General features: G+C 46.2%; 1 protein-coding gene across 4 annotated transcripts in view; it reads left to right on the forward strand.

Annotated features, from left to right (window-relative positions):
- The window catches only part of PPM1H (protein phosphatase, Mg2+/Mn2+ dependent 1H), a 265,584-nt gene that overhangs the window by 214,909 nt on the left and 37,548 nt on the right, over nucleotides 1-13,127 (forward strand). For all 4 annotated transcript variants that reach the window (XM_040491534.1, XM_040491535.1, XM_040491532.1 and 1 more), the window contains exons 7-8: nucleotides 4,669-4,732; nucleotides 8,306-8,413. In XM_040491534.1, coding sequence (XP_040347468.1) covers nucleotides 4,669-4,732; nucleotides 8,306-8,413 — 172 coding nt within the window. The remainder of the gene's footprint in view (nucleotides 1-4,668; nucleotides 4,733-8,305; nucleotides 8,414-13,127) is intronic.

Genomic DNA, 13,127 nt, shown 5'->3' on the forward strand with positions numbered 1-13,127 from the left:
AGAAAAGAAAAGAAAAAGAAATACACCAGTGGCTGACTGGATGGTTCAAGAAAGAACTTCCCAGGGCTGCTCTCCAATGCAATGGGCTGATGCTGCCTGTTGCACTGCTCCCAGGTAGTGACTGTCCAGAGCAGTCAATTCCATGACAGAGACTGGGGACCAATATGAGGTATATTGTTATAGCAGGGACTCCTGCACTTGAGGTACAGCCGACTTAGTAGTGCTTTTCTTTCCAGTAGGTCTGGACCCGTGGTGCCTTGTCTTTTCAGCTTTGCCAAATCAACATTGCAGAGGAAACCATTACTTTAAAAAAAAAAGTTTAATGGAAACTTCTTTGCTTAATGAAACTTGCCTCCACTTAGGGAAAGCCCTTTAATTCAGCCCTTTTTAAGCCTTGATTTTTTTTCTCTTCTTTCTGTCAATTGGCCTCATAAATATTCATTAAGGACTGACTCACAATCAGAGTTACTCTGAAAATCTTTCCTAAGCCTTTCAGTTTTGCTTTCTTGTAACAAGTAATTATTTGACTATCGTCTCTGGTCAGTTATATTATGGTAGAAACTAGTGAGTAGTTGGTATTTGGAATCTTTAAATTTAATCGGGATTTGAGAAATCATGGGATCTGATAAGAAGGAATAGAAATTTTCTTAAAAAAATTTTTTTAATTTGTTTCTTTTTGAGAGAGGGAAGGGACAGAGAGAGATGCTGATAGCAGCAAGCCAGATGTGGGGCTCAAAGTTGCAAACCGTGAGATCGTGACCCGAGCTGAAGTCAGACACTCAACCGACTAAGCCACCCAGGAGCCCCAGGAATAGACTTTTTTTTCATGTTTGTTTATTTTGGGAGAGAGAAAGAGCACCAGCAGAAGCGGGGCAGAGAGAGAGGGAGAGACAGAATCCCAAGTAGTCAGCACAGAGCTCGAGCCCAGGAACTCTGGGATCATGACCTAAGCTGAAACCCAACAGTCCCAACACTTAACTGTCTGAGCCACCCATTTTCTATTAATTTCTATTTCTATTTCTGGACGTTTTCTATTTATTGTACGTCCCAAGTAACTCCCTTTCTTGGAGCTCAAACTTCAAACCATTGCCCTTATCTTGTGTCCCCCCAGCTGAGAAGGGCAGAAGCCAGGGCTGAGCTGGAAATACAGAGTCTACAGCCTGGACCATGAAGTACCATGCAATATGAATAGCAAACAGGGCTTACAAATGGGTAGGAACAGGAGTGGCCCCCTTCAACTCCAGACACATGTTTGAGGGAGACCCGCTGTCCGTGGGAGAGGCCTCTGCCAGGCTCTTCAGCCATAGGGAAATGCCTGCTAAGTAGTGGCGGGTCTGAGGACACAGCCTGGTGCTTCCCTGGCTTCCCGCTGGCTTCCCTGTGGACCGTGTAGTGAAACAGCCACCAGTTTTGTCCCCACATGGGCACCTTTTGTTCTTTTGCCTCTTTTCCCCTTGTGCCAAAAAGACCTTTTCTTCAACCAATGCCTGCTTTTCTCCCACTGACAGGCGGATAATAATGGTCTCATCTCAGATTTTTCAGCTAGAATGAGAAATCCCCAGAGCTGAGCCCTGAAGCCCCCTTTTTTTGGTGTGTTTTCTGGGGAAGTTAGAGTCTAGCTTTAGGCCACTAAGATGGTCTGTGATCCTGGGAAAGTCACTTAACCTTTCTGAGCCTCAGTCCCCTCGAATAGGACATTGCAGAACCTAGGAGACATTTGAGACGTAGCACCAAGCCCAGTGTGGGACAGGTGTTTGGTAAGTCATAGCAGCTGTCATGATTGTTGGCGATCACTAATTTATACAGACTTTAATCAAGCTGCCAGTCTGGACTCTTGTTTTATTCTTTATTATACCAGACTTTCACTGTGAAAAAGGAAGTCCGCCTGCCTGTATATGATGACCTGTGCTTAGGACCCAGAAAGGTTGAGGGGGTGAGGGTGTTGTACTTCTTTATTGGTAGTTATTCACCCTTGTCATTTGTTGGTGACAGCAGAGGAGAGAGCTCTCACATGATTGAAAACCAGTAATGGCAGGAACAGAATAAGGCTTTTTGAAAGTTTCGTTTCTAGTTTTAGTATTTTTGTTGTTTTCAAAGATGAAAATAGAGCAACTAAAATATTAGAATTTGCACTTGACCCTGTGGGTGACACCTCCAAGGTTAGTGTTTGTCTTTCGGAGCTGTGGTGACACAGACTTCATGCTCCTGAAGGTCTCTGCCCTGAGAGGATTTGACTGCCTGGGCTTTCGGGGGATCTGAGAACACCTCTGTGGCTGCCTTTTCAAGCCTGTTAAGAGTGCTCTTAGCCTATCTGTACTGAACTCTAAGTAATTTCCAGTCACTGGGGCTGGAGCTGCTGCCTTCTGCCTCCCATTTAATCTCTGACTCCTGGATCTTGGTCTCCAGGCCCCAGTCCCTCTCCTGGCCTCGTCCCCAAGCCCTGCTCACGCCCACTTTAGAGCCTCTCCCAGGCCATTTCCCTCCTGTCCCTTGAGCCATATATCATCTTTAGAGGCAAGCTAGTTGCTCAACTGATTTTGAATATGAGCAATGACACTTGGTCTACATTAGTGGTTCTCAACTTTGGCTACACAATAGAATCACCTGGGAGCTTAAAAACAAAACAAAAAAATCCAATGACTGGCTCTCATCCCCAGAGGTCAGATTTAATTGCTCTGAGCTGTGACATGGGCATCTGGATTTAAAAAAAAAAAAAAAAAAAAATTTTTTTAAATCTTTATTTTTGAGAGAGAGAGAGACAGTACAACTGGGGGAGGAACAGAGAGAGAGGGAGACATAGAATCCGAAACAGGTTCCAGGCTCCGAGCTGTCAGCACAGAGCCCAATGCAGGGGTTGAACTCACAAACCACGAGTTCTTGACCTGAGCCAAAGTTGCTTAACTGACTGAGCCACCCAGGCGCCCCATGGGTGTCTGGACTTTTTAAAGCCCTCCCAGGTGATTCCATGTAAAGCCAGGGTTGAGAACCACTGGGCTAAGAACTCATTCAGTCCCCAAGCTGAGTGTATTCTAATAATAGCTCTATTTGCTCCCCAAGTGACTTGTATACCACAGCGTTTTAAATAGTTCATGTGAGTATAAAAACATCAGAGTAGCTGTTTCCACCTCGTGTTAATTTGATAGATTTGGGGAAAGGATATCGTATGGTTTTTTTTGAAAATTGAATTCCTAGAGTACCTCTGGGCTCACGTGATGGCTGTACCAGCAACTGGCATGTGCCGGGCACCGTGCTGAATACTTCGCGATCTCAGCACGGTCATTAGCCCATGTTCATCTTCAACCCCACCAGTAAGTTTCAGTTTCCCCCTCTCTGATTAATGAGGATCCTGAGATCCAGAGAGGCTCACTCGCTTGCTCAGGGCTGAACAGGAAGCCCAGGCACATCTGGTGCCAAAGCTTCACTGGTCCCTTGGGAAGGAGCACCTTACCTAAATAACTTCCCTGGAAATAAAGGTGTCCTGGCATTAGCTTTGGGGTTGAACTCTTTTTGAATTGGATTGCATTCATTTGTGTATCAAGAGCTTCCATAAGTTTGATTGCATGCTCACTCCCAAGTTGCCTGTATATATCCAAGATTAGGAGCCCATTTCACAAATTAGTTTTCTTTGTGCACTCAGCAGACATTACTTCCGAGAAGTATCTTGTTTCTAGCACCTAGCCTAATAAAAGCTACCCGGTTTTTACTTAGTGTAATACTAATACTTCTTTGAGGTAGTGCTCTCCCCATTTTGCAGAAAGGGGAGCTGGGGTACCAACTATTAGTTATCTACGAAGTATTAGTAATAGCTACCACTAAATGAGTACTTCCCAAGTGCCAGGCTCTGTGCTCAGCTCGTTACATCCTCTGTGATGATCCTCATTTTACAGATAAAGAAACTGAGACCAAAAAAGGTGGAGCTACTTGCCCAGAGTGGCATAGTTAGTAATCAAGTGCTACATTCCTTTGCTTTTTGTTTTTTAACTTCTTATGAGCAAAATTGCAAGACACAGACTTCATTTTCTCTCCTGGGTTAGCCTGGCCAGCCTCTGCTGTGTATGTAATGGCATTTGGACAACCATGTCTGGAATAAACCACTGAAGCATAAACTGGCTTTTCTTTCCATGTGTCAAATGGCCATTTAATAGCTATTGTGAAACAAAGAATTTTCTGCCAACCTTGAATATCACACGGAGGTCAAACAGTCTCTAAATATTCCTTCTCCAGCCATCCCAATACGAGGCTGCTTTGGTATAAACAACCCCTGAAGGTCAGAACCAGCTCCTGGAGCAGTTTCACACTCCATCTGCCTCTGAGCTCTGCTGTTTTCCAGCTCTGGGTTAAGGACAAGACCCTTGTCACTGCTGCTGGGGCTTCACTATCATTCAGGCACAAAACACCCAGGACAGAATCCCACCTCCCCTTCTTGCCGATTACAAATATACCACCTTACCCTCTCCGTGAGTAAACACACACTTGATATCTTCTGATTTGTTAATTACATGCACAAACATGCGATTCGGTAAGAAGAAGTCCAGGCACAAAGAGGTTGGCAGTGCGGTGAGTGATGGAGGGAGTGTCAGGGAGAATGAAGAATCCGGTCGCCTGTGTCAGGGCAGCGGGTCACTGAGTGCAAACCTTTTTTTGTAAATGTTGTTTATCCCCCTACAGGGCATACAAAACCATTGAGGATGATGACCTGAAGTTTCCCCTTATATATGGAGAAGGCAAGAAGGTAGGCATGTGCACTTCCCCCGGACTGAGAGAGCAAGGCTCTGTCTCTGCACAGCCCGTGGCAGTCTCTGTGTTCCACTCAGCAGCCTGTGATTTTATGGCCTTGACAGCTTGGAAGAATATCGCCTTCCATCATCCTGCAGGCCTCCTGTCTCGAGGGTCTCCAAGGAGTGGCAGGGCTGGGGGAGGGGGAGGGGAGCAGGGAGCACAAGGGACCGAAGTCACTTTTGTGAAGATAACACTCTCCTTCTCACATCTCTTTTCCATAACGTCTTACGGTGTTTAAACATGACCACATCCACAAACATTATCTCTTTGTATTTCTGACACCAAGCCACGAGGCAGGCAGAGCCGGCAGTAGAATATCCATTTGGGAGCAGAAGCAGCTGAGGGTCTGAGGTGCAAGCCGCTCAGGCAGCCACACAACCAGCCAGGGGTGGTAGGACATGTGGAGCCATGGTCGTCTACCTGCTTCTAGAGCTCTCCCACGCCACCATGGGAGTTCAGACTCTGCAAGGCTGCTGCTCCACTTGCCCCAGGCAAGGGGACCCAAAGCTTCACTTTGATGGAGCTCGGGGACCAGAGCCCAGGCTGAGCTAGCAAGGAGCCTTCGCCATGTGCTCCCAGGGCCCCGGTCGGAACGACACCCTCAGCAGCAGGCACACTGTGGAGAAGGAAGGGTGTCCACCTTGGTCCGTGAGTAGAGCGAGGCTGGAGGAGGTGGCCGTCCTGGACTGGGGATGAGGAAGCTTTGAAACGGTTTCCCAGTGAGAACAAACCGCTTCTGAGGCACTGCCTTCTTCCTCTGAGCACGAATACACTTCACCTCTGTGCTGAGAGCTCCAGTTAGACGTGAAAAATGGTTCACATTAAAAAGAAACTTCCACTGAATTTTTCCAGTATTCGATAGAATTTTTTTTTTTCCTTTTGTTTTTTTTGAGGATGAAGTGACTCCTCATAAAAACCAAAGGATGCCTTCACAGGCAGGTGTGCATATGTGCCTGTGTGTGCACGGGCATCCAGCCGCACACGTGTGAGAGAGCACGCAGGTTTTGGTTCGCGGCTCAGGGTAGGAATGATGTCAGTACAAGGAGATGTTTCATGGAGGGGAGTGAAACATGAACATTGATTCATACAGGGACCAGTTTTCAAACGAACTTTCCCTGTTCATGGAAACAGACCACCTTCCACCTCACCATCCCTGGTTGAGAATCACGACAGGAAAGGATTCTGTTCCTGATAGTGTCCCAGTGATTCTGTCCCTGATAGTGTGCACCTTTCAGTAGGATGGGTACTGTGAATGCACATCTCTCAGCCCAGTGACCTGTGCCTGCAGCTACGGCTCTTTGTGGGGCTGAGATTCTCAGTATGACCCTGCTACACCCAGCGAGTTCCAAGAAGCTGAGAGCCACCTCCTAGTATCTTTGTATCCCTAGTATCTGCCCAGCCCGGTACCTGACAATAAATGCATCAGTATTGAATAAAATTGTCAGCTTTGTACAGTATACTGGCCTCCATACCAAAGGACAATGGACTAATGTGTTCTTAGAAGATAATCAGAATAAGATTTAAGCGAGCAGGGGCTTTCCCCCTTAAGCTGATGTTCCTTTCACCAGGACATCAGGTTCCTGAAGCATTTCAGTTAATTAGGGCCTGACAGCTCTGTGATAGGCAGCTGGCAAGTTCTGTCATTGTACCTGATGGCCTATTTAAAAGCTGCTGTGGCTCCAGTCTGTCCCAGACTTGCTCCATAGTAAAGCAGCACAAGATCCCTGTCAGCGGACCCTTGAGAAATCGTTACAGCTGTAACCTGTCAGTTCCATCTAGATCCTTTGCAGGAGTTTTGTCTTTCCCATCTGCATACACCTACCCAAAAGCTCCAGAATACTTTCACTGCCGTAACTTTTCATTTTATTTCTGCCAATGCTTTTAAAGATTTGTGTGGGTAACACCTACATGCTTTGTAAACAAGTTCAGTAACTAGCAGAAACATCAGATTTCTTTAGACTAAAACGCCCACCTGTGCTTTTGCAGCCAGAGAAGCTGCCATTGCAGTGGGGAGAGTGGAGGGGCCTCAAGGGACTCTGAATTTTCGAATTCAGGATTGAACACTTCTTAGCTAGGAGGGAGCCAGCCGATCCAGCTCCCCAGCAGGGCAGAGAGTTTCTTCTGCAGCCCACCTGACCAGAGGACCCCAGGCTTCACATCACGTGTCTGCATTTTACCCCCTCTGATTTGTGCCTTTAAAAAAATAAATCATGCTTTCGTTTCCACTTAAACCTGCCCATCTACTGATCCAAAACCTACTCCAAAATCCATAGCCTTTTTGGGAAGACAGGATGAAGATGATGGCAATATGGCAGATTGTAATGTTTCGTAGCGTTTGTACGTTAATCTCATTACCCAGACAGTAGAGAGAGGATTCACGCCCGCGTCTCCCCATGAAACGACACTGGATATATTATTGACGATCCAAGCATTAGGCCATTGGCCTCTATTCTACCGAGAATGACTTTCATTCCATCCCTCTGTTTGCCCATCCCAATGCTGCCCATTCTTCTGCTCAAAAATGTAGTGCCACCACCTCCAGGAAACCTTCTCAGCAGAATTTTTACTTCCTCTGAATTCATATAACCCATGGCTTATGTGTCTTTCAGCCCTTGGCCATATTTTACATATTGTTAGACACGCATCTCTTATCTCCCTTTGCAAGGTCCTTTATAGTAGGTACAAGTCCTTAGACATTTGTGCCCCACAGCATGGTGTCTGTACATAGTAGGTGCTCAGGAAATGTTTGGGTAGATCAGATCTGTGGCATCCCAGAAGATAAAAGGCGGACTGTGCAGCCATTAGTAAAATAGTATTATTTCCTTAAAGCATTCAGAAAACTGTTCATTTATTATTCGGAAAGCACAGATGATGAGGTCTCAACCCTGAGGTCTCTTTGTACTTATAAGAAAGTGACATTTTGTTCCTCTCCACCCAGAGGGACTTGGTTGGGGATGTTATGCAGGACAGGTGACAGAGCTGCAAAGGGTTTCTTTTCTGTACCATAAAGCATAATATATGAGCTTGGGTGGGGGGGGGGCGGGGGGGTCCGGCCGTGCTTTTTTTTTTTTTTTTTTTTTTTTTAAATCTTTTACCAGTGCCTGTCAGGGACTAGAGACATGGCAGATATACTTGTAGGGTGGGTGTATCCCAGACGGACGGATAGATGGACGGATCATGTTGGATTTGATTTGAGCTAATTTCAGGGGCTGTAGACATCCCACATGTATTGATTTAGTTTACTGGCTGCCCTTCCAGCCTCTACAAAAGAAAGCCAAAAAGAGACAGCAGCAACCCATTAAACTTAAGGTAATCAGTAGAAAAACCACTCCTTAAGTACATAAGTGACCTTGGCGAGCCCTTCTTTGGAAACAGCTATCCACGTTAAGTTAGGAGCAGGAGGCCTGGAGAGGGACAGAATGAACTGGAAAATTAATGCATCTCTCTTGGCGTGTGGCAGCCACATTACGACAGGAATGCTTTCTCTGTATGAGTGTTTCTGATGACCCTCTGCTTATACTCCTAGGCCCGAGTAATGGCAACTATTGGAGTGACCAGGGGACTTGGGGACCATGACCTGAAGGTGCATGACTCCAACATCTACATAAAACCATTCCTGTCTTCAGCTCCAGAGGTACTACATGGGGTTTTTGTTTCTATTTTGTGCAAATATTTTCTACATGATTCCTCCCATGACTTGCACCCCATACCCAGACAGTAGCCACCTTTCGTCACGTGTGCTTCTGCAGTGTTTCTTTGTCCCACTCCATCCTCACTCTGACTGTCCTGCTTCATACCCTCCTCACTTCCTGCCCAGGTGGTTGTTGCATAGCCACTGAGTGGCATTTCCTGCTTCCTCGATCCATCCCACGTATTGTTGTCAGGCCAAGTTTCCTAAACAGGCATTCTGACCCGTTTGCTCAGAAACTATATCCCGGGGCTATGAGAATGAAGCCCAGACTCCGATGGTTGGCACTCAAGGCTTATTATAATTTGTCTGACTTTCTAGACCAAAAATTTGATCTTTGTTCCCCCCTAAACTTGCCAGAAAGAACTTGCTGTGTCCTTCCTGCACATGGCCTTCAGTTTCCCAAAGTTGCTTAAACTATTCCTTCTGACTAGAATGTCTTTCCTCCTCTCTGCAAACATCCAAATTCTTTTTTTCTCTAGGGTTTAACACATGCTTCTCCTGTGGAGACTTCCTGATTTCTCCCTCCCCCATCCAGAAATAATGTCTCTCTCTATACTGAGACACGTAAAGCAGCTACCTTTTAAGACATTTCCAGTCTCTACTTTTATATCATACTTGTTCACATATATACTTTATCCCCTCATAGATTTTAATTGCCTGCAGAACTTGTGTCATTCAGCTGATGTTTAGAGAAGTTAACTGAAAAACAGGTTGTCATATCTTTGGTTAAAAGATTTTTTTTTTCTGGGGCGCCTGGATGACTCAGTCAGTTAAGCATCCGACTTGGGCTCAGGTCATGATCTCGTGGTTTGTGAGTTCGAGCCCCACATCGGGCTCTGTGCTGATGGCTCAGAGCCTGCAGCCTGCTTCGGATTCTGTGTCTCCCTTTCTTTCTGCCCCTCCCTTGCTCACACTCTGTGTGTGTGTGTGTGTGTGTGTGTGTGTGTGTGTGTGTGTGTGTCTCACAAAAATAAATAAACATTGAAAAAAAAATTTTTTCCCCTCACCTGAAACTGTTAAAAAAAAAAAACCCAAAAAACCAACAACACATTTTTCTTTTGATATGGGAAACATCCAGTTTTGTTTCAGGGTATATCTTTAGAAAATATTTTGCTTTTGTAAGTTACAGAGAAATCTAAGTAATCGTAGGTTAAGGCTCTATTCTTTTCACATAACAAGGAGGCTGGAGTTTGGTGGCTACTACTGTTTGGTGCATCACCTCCAGAGTGCCAAGGCAGGCATCTCTGCTTCTCTGACTTTTCCTTCATGGTTGCAAGATGGTGAATGTGAGCTGCAAGCAGCTTTGAGCATAACATCTTCAGGCAAGGCAGGAAGAGAGTGGGCAGGCGGCCTGTCTGTCTTCACTTGTATCTCATTGGCCAGAACTGTGTCACATGACCTCCCCTTGCTGCAAGGAAGGTTGAAGGAGAGAGCTTTGACTTTTCCAAGGGTTACAATAAAGGGGAGCCAGGGAGAGGTGAGTCGGGGACCAGTGGTGTTTGCATTCTGTGCAATTACCTGTTAAAGCAACGCCTTGCATCAGAAATGCCCAGAATGTTTAGATATGGCTCCATCTGCATGTTCTTCCCAAGGGTAGGTGTTGTTTTACTTTTTAATTTTTTTAATGTTTATTTATTTGAGAGTGCAGGCGGGGGAGAGAGAGAGAGAGAGAGAGAGAGAGAGAGAATGAATGGGCAAGGGAGGGGTAGAGAGAGAGGGAGACATTCAATCTGAAAGCAGGCTCCAGGCTCTGAGCTGTCAGCACAGAGCCCAACGTGGGTGGGGCTTGAATCCTGAACCACAAGATCATGACCTGAGCCGAGGTCAGATACTCAACCAACTGAGCCACCCAGGTGCCCTGGTAGGTGCTGTTTTACTGAAGCCTTTTTTGTTGTTGTTGTTGTTGGAGGAAACCAAAACCCACTCAAGCTAATTCAAAAGAGGAGGTGTTTGTTGCAATATTATTAGAAGAGATGTTTGTGGCGTCCACAGGAAGAACCGTTAATAGCCAGCCTTTATGGGAGAGTGGTTCTGGAATCAAGGCACCCCTGGAGAGCCTCAGCAATGGGCTGAGGGCATGTCACCTTCATGAGGGTGTTCTGCCCTTAACGTGGCCAATCAAGTTCCATGTGTCTCTGCTACCAGTCAACTCAGCTTCTCACTCTTGATGACAGATTACCAGAGAGGAATCTCATTGACTCGACTAATTTTTTTTTAATGTTTGTTTATTTTTGAGAGAGAGAGGGGGAGAGAGAGAGAGAAATGTGTGTGAGGGGGAGGGGCAGAGAGAGAGGGAGACAGAGAATCCCAAGCAGGCTCCTCACTGTTAGTGCAGAGCCCGACTTGGGGCTCAAACCCACAAACTGAGATCATGACATGAGACGAAACCAAAAGTCAGACACTCAACTGAGTGAGCCACCCAGCCGCCCCATCGACTCACTTTTTATACCAGGCCATGAGTGACTTCCCAGCCTATAAATCACCCCTTCACGTTGTCTTCTCCAGAGCCATGGGCAGAAACAGCCACCAACATCCACCCCTTTGGCAGGGCTGTGAGCAAGGGGGTGGTTCTTTTAGAGTCTTTATTGCTGAGGCTGGCACCCAAGATACATCTAGCCACAGGAGGTTAGGAAGCCACTGAGGGGGAAATCTCCAATAAATATAAGCCGTGGAAGATACACCCATTTCCTGATATCACCCAGGATTTCACGTGAGGTCAGCCTGGTGGAAATAATAATGACCATTTGTCAAGAACCCATAGATGTCTGTCTTTTAGTCCTCACACCAATTCTGTATGATGAGGACCAGAATCCAAGGCATCACTGAAGTGTCCAAGGCGTCACAGAAGCTAGTGGATCCCTGACCCCTCTATTCTGGCCAACACCAGGATCCATGAATTATTGCCGGAGGAAATAATTTCCTCTGCCAGCCAGAGGAAAACAATAAATACTAGACTCATGGATTCTATATTTTCCCCCTTGAGAGAGAGGCACTCATCGGACATATTAATGGCGCCATCACCTTTTTCTTTGCAAAAGGGACAAATGAAGTATGACTCATGTTCTGGGGGGGGGGGCAGGGGGATCCTCAGGGAACACTAAATAATCACCTTGCTTCTTTTTTCTTTAATTTTTTTTTAACATTTTATTTATTTTTGAGACAGAGAGAGACAGAGCATGAACGGGGGAGGGGCAGAGAGAGAGGGAGACACAGAATCTGAAACAGGCTCCAGGCTCTGAGCGGTCAGCACAGAGCCCGACGCGGGGCTTGAACTCAAGGACCGCGAGATCATGACCTGAGCCGAAGTCGGCGGCTTAACTGACTGAGCCACCCAGGCGCCCCTCACGTTGCTTCTTAAAACAGAGCGAAAACCTCCTTCTCACCCACTTCCACAGATACCTATGCTTTCTAGATAAAGTGAGAAGTTTGGTTTGGTTTGAAGGAGAATGATTTCTATGCAGATTATAGATCTCTAATCGTTCTGTTACCATGGCTCCAAAAAAGAGGCTGTAGGTTTAAAACTTGGGCATGCATGGAAGACTGCCTGGGGACTGATGAAAAATCCCAGTTGGTTGATCAGAAACCTCATGTCCCTTATCTAGAGTGATGCTTGTTTGCAGGGAATTGGGTTGAATGGTTCCGCCTTGGTGAGGGATTGGGCAGGTGGGCATGTTTGAAAGGAAACCGGCCACCTCTGGAAAAATGTAAGTGCTCTTAGAAAAGTTGTAGAGTTCGCTAAAATGTCGTTTTTATAATAACAGTAACATCTATTAACTTCTTAGTCTGGGCCAGACAACTTACTGTGTGTTTTACACACAGTATCTCATTTAATCCTCCACAACAACCCTATGGGGTACATATGATTAGTGTGCCCGTTTTACACATTGGTAAATCGCGATGCAAGGAAGCGAAATAACTCCCCCAAAGTTGTACAGTTATTAAGTAACAAGATGGTACCAGGTCAGTCTAATTTGATGCAGGTCTGTAAGGGGAGAGAAGCTGAGTTCAAAGGCATTTCTTTGGACAGTGTCCAAGGGACCCTCTTTGAGTCAAGGTTCAAGGGTCTCTGAAGAGAATCTTTGTCCTGGGACCTAAGTGGCTCAAGTTTCTCAAAGAAACACTACTGGCCTTGGGCTGAAATTGTAGAAAATGATGGCATAGTGGAGAAAGTCATTGGGACAGACAGTAGTAGCCTTTAGCGTGCCAACCTGTCTGTGCCAACCTGGGCCAGACAGAATTGTGCAAAATAAGATTGTGCACGTATAATTTAGCTTAATGGGTATGTAGTGTAGATCCCAAGATTCCTTTGCACGAGATTAAAATCGTTGTACGTTTTAAATGCTTCCAGATGGAGGGGCCTTAGCCAGAACCACAAACGGGGAGGGGGAGCTTAGGGGGAAGGGGCGGAGCATCTGGAGTCAGCTACCATGGAGGAGTGTGGAAGGCCGACACAGGAGACCCCCCTCACTCCCAATCTCGGGCAGAAACTCCTCTTTCTTGGGTGGTAGTGATAAAGTCAGACACCAGACAGTGGCTAGCAGGAGTCTTTTGGGGAGCGTGGAAGCCGGGTAAATGTATCGAAACCATCGAATGAAGAGTAACTACCTCCTTTCCTGCCTGCATCCCCTCACCCCCCACCCCACGCCTACCCTGGCTT

The sequence above is a fragment of the Herpailurus yagouaroundi genome, unplaced genomic scaffold (assembly GCF_014898765.1).
Source record: "Herpailurus yagouaroundi ecotype Mexico unplaced genomic scaffold, PumYag 182, whole genome shotgun sequence".
Lineage (NCBI taxonomy): Eukaryota > Metazoa > Chordata > Mammalia > Carnivora > Felidae > Herpailurus > Herpailurus yagouaroundi.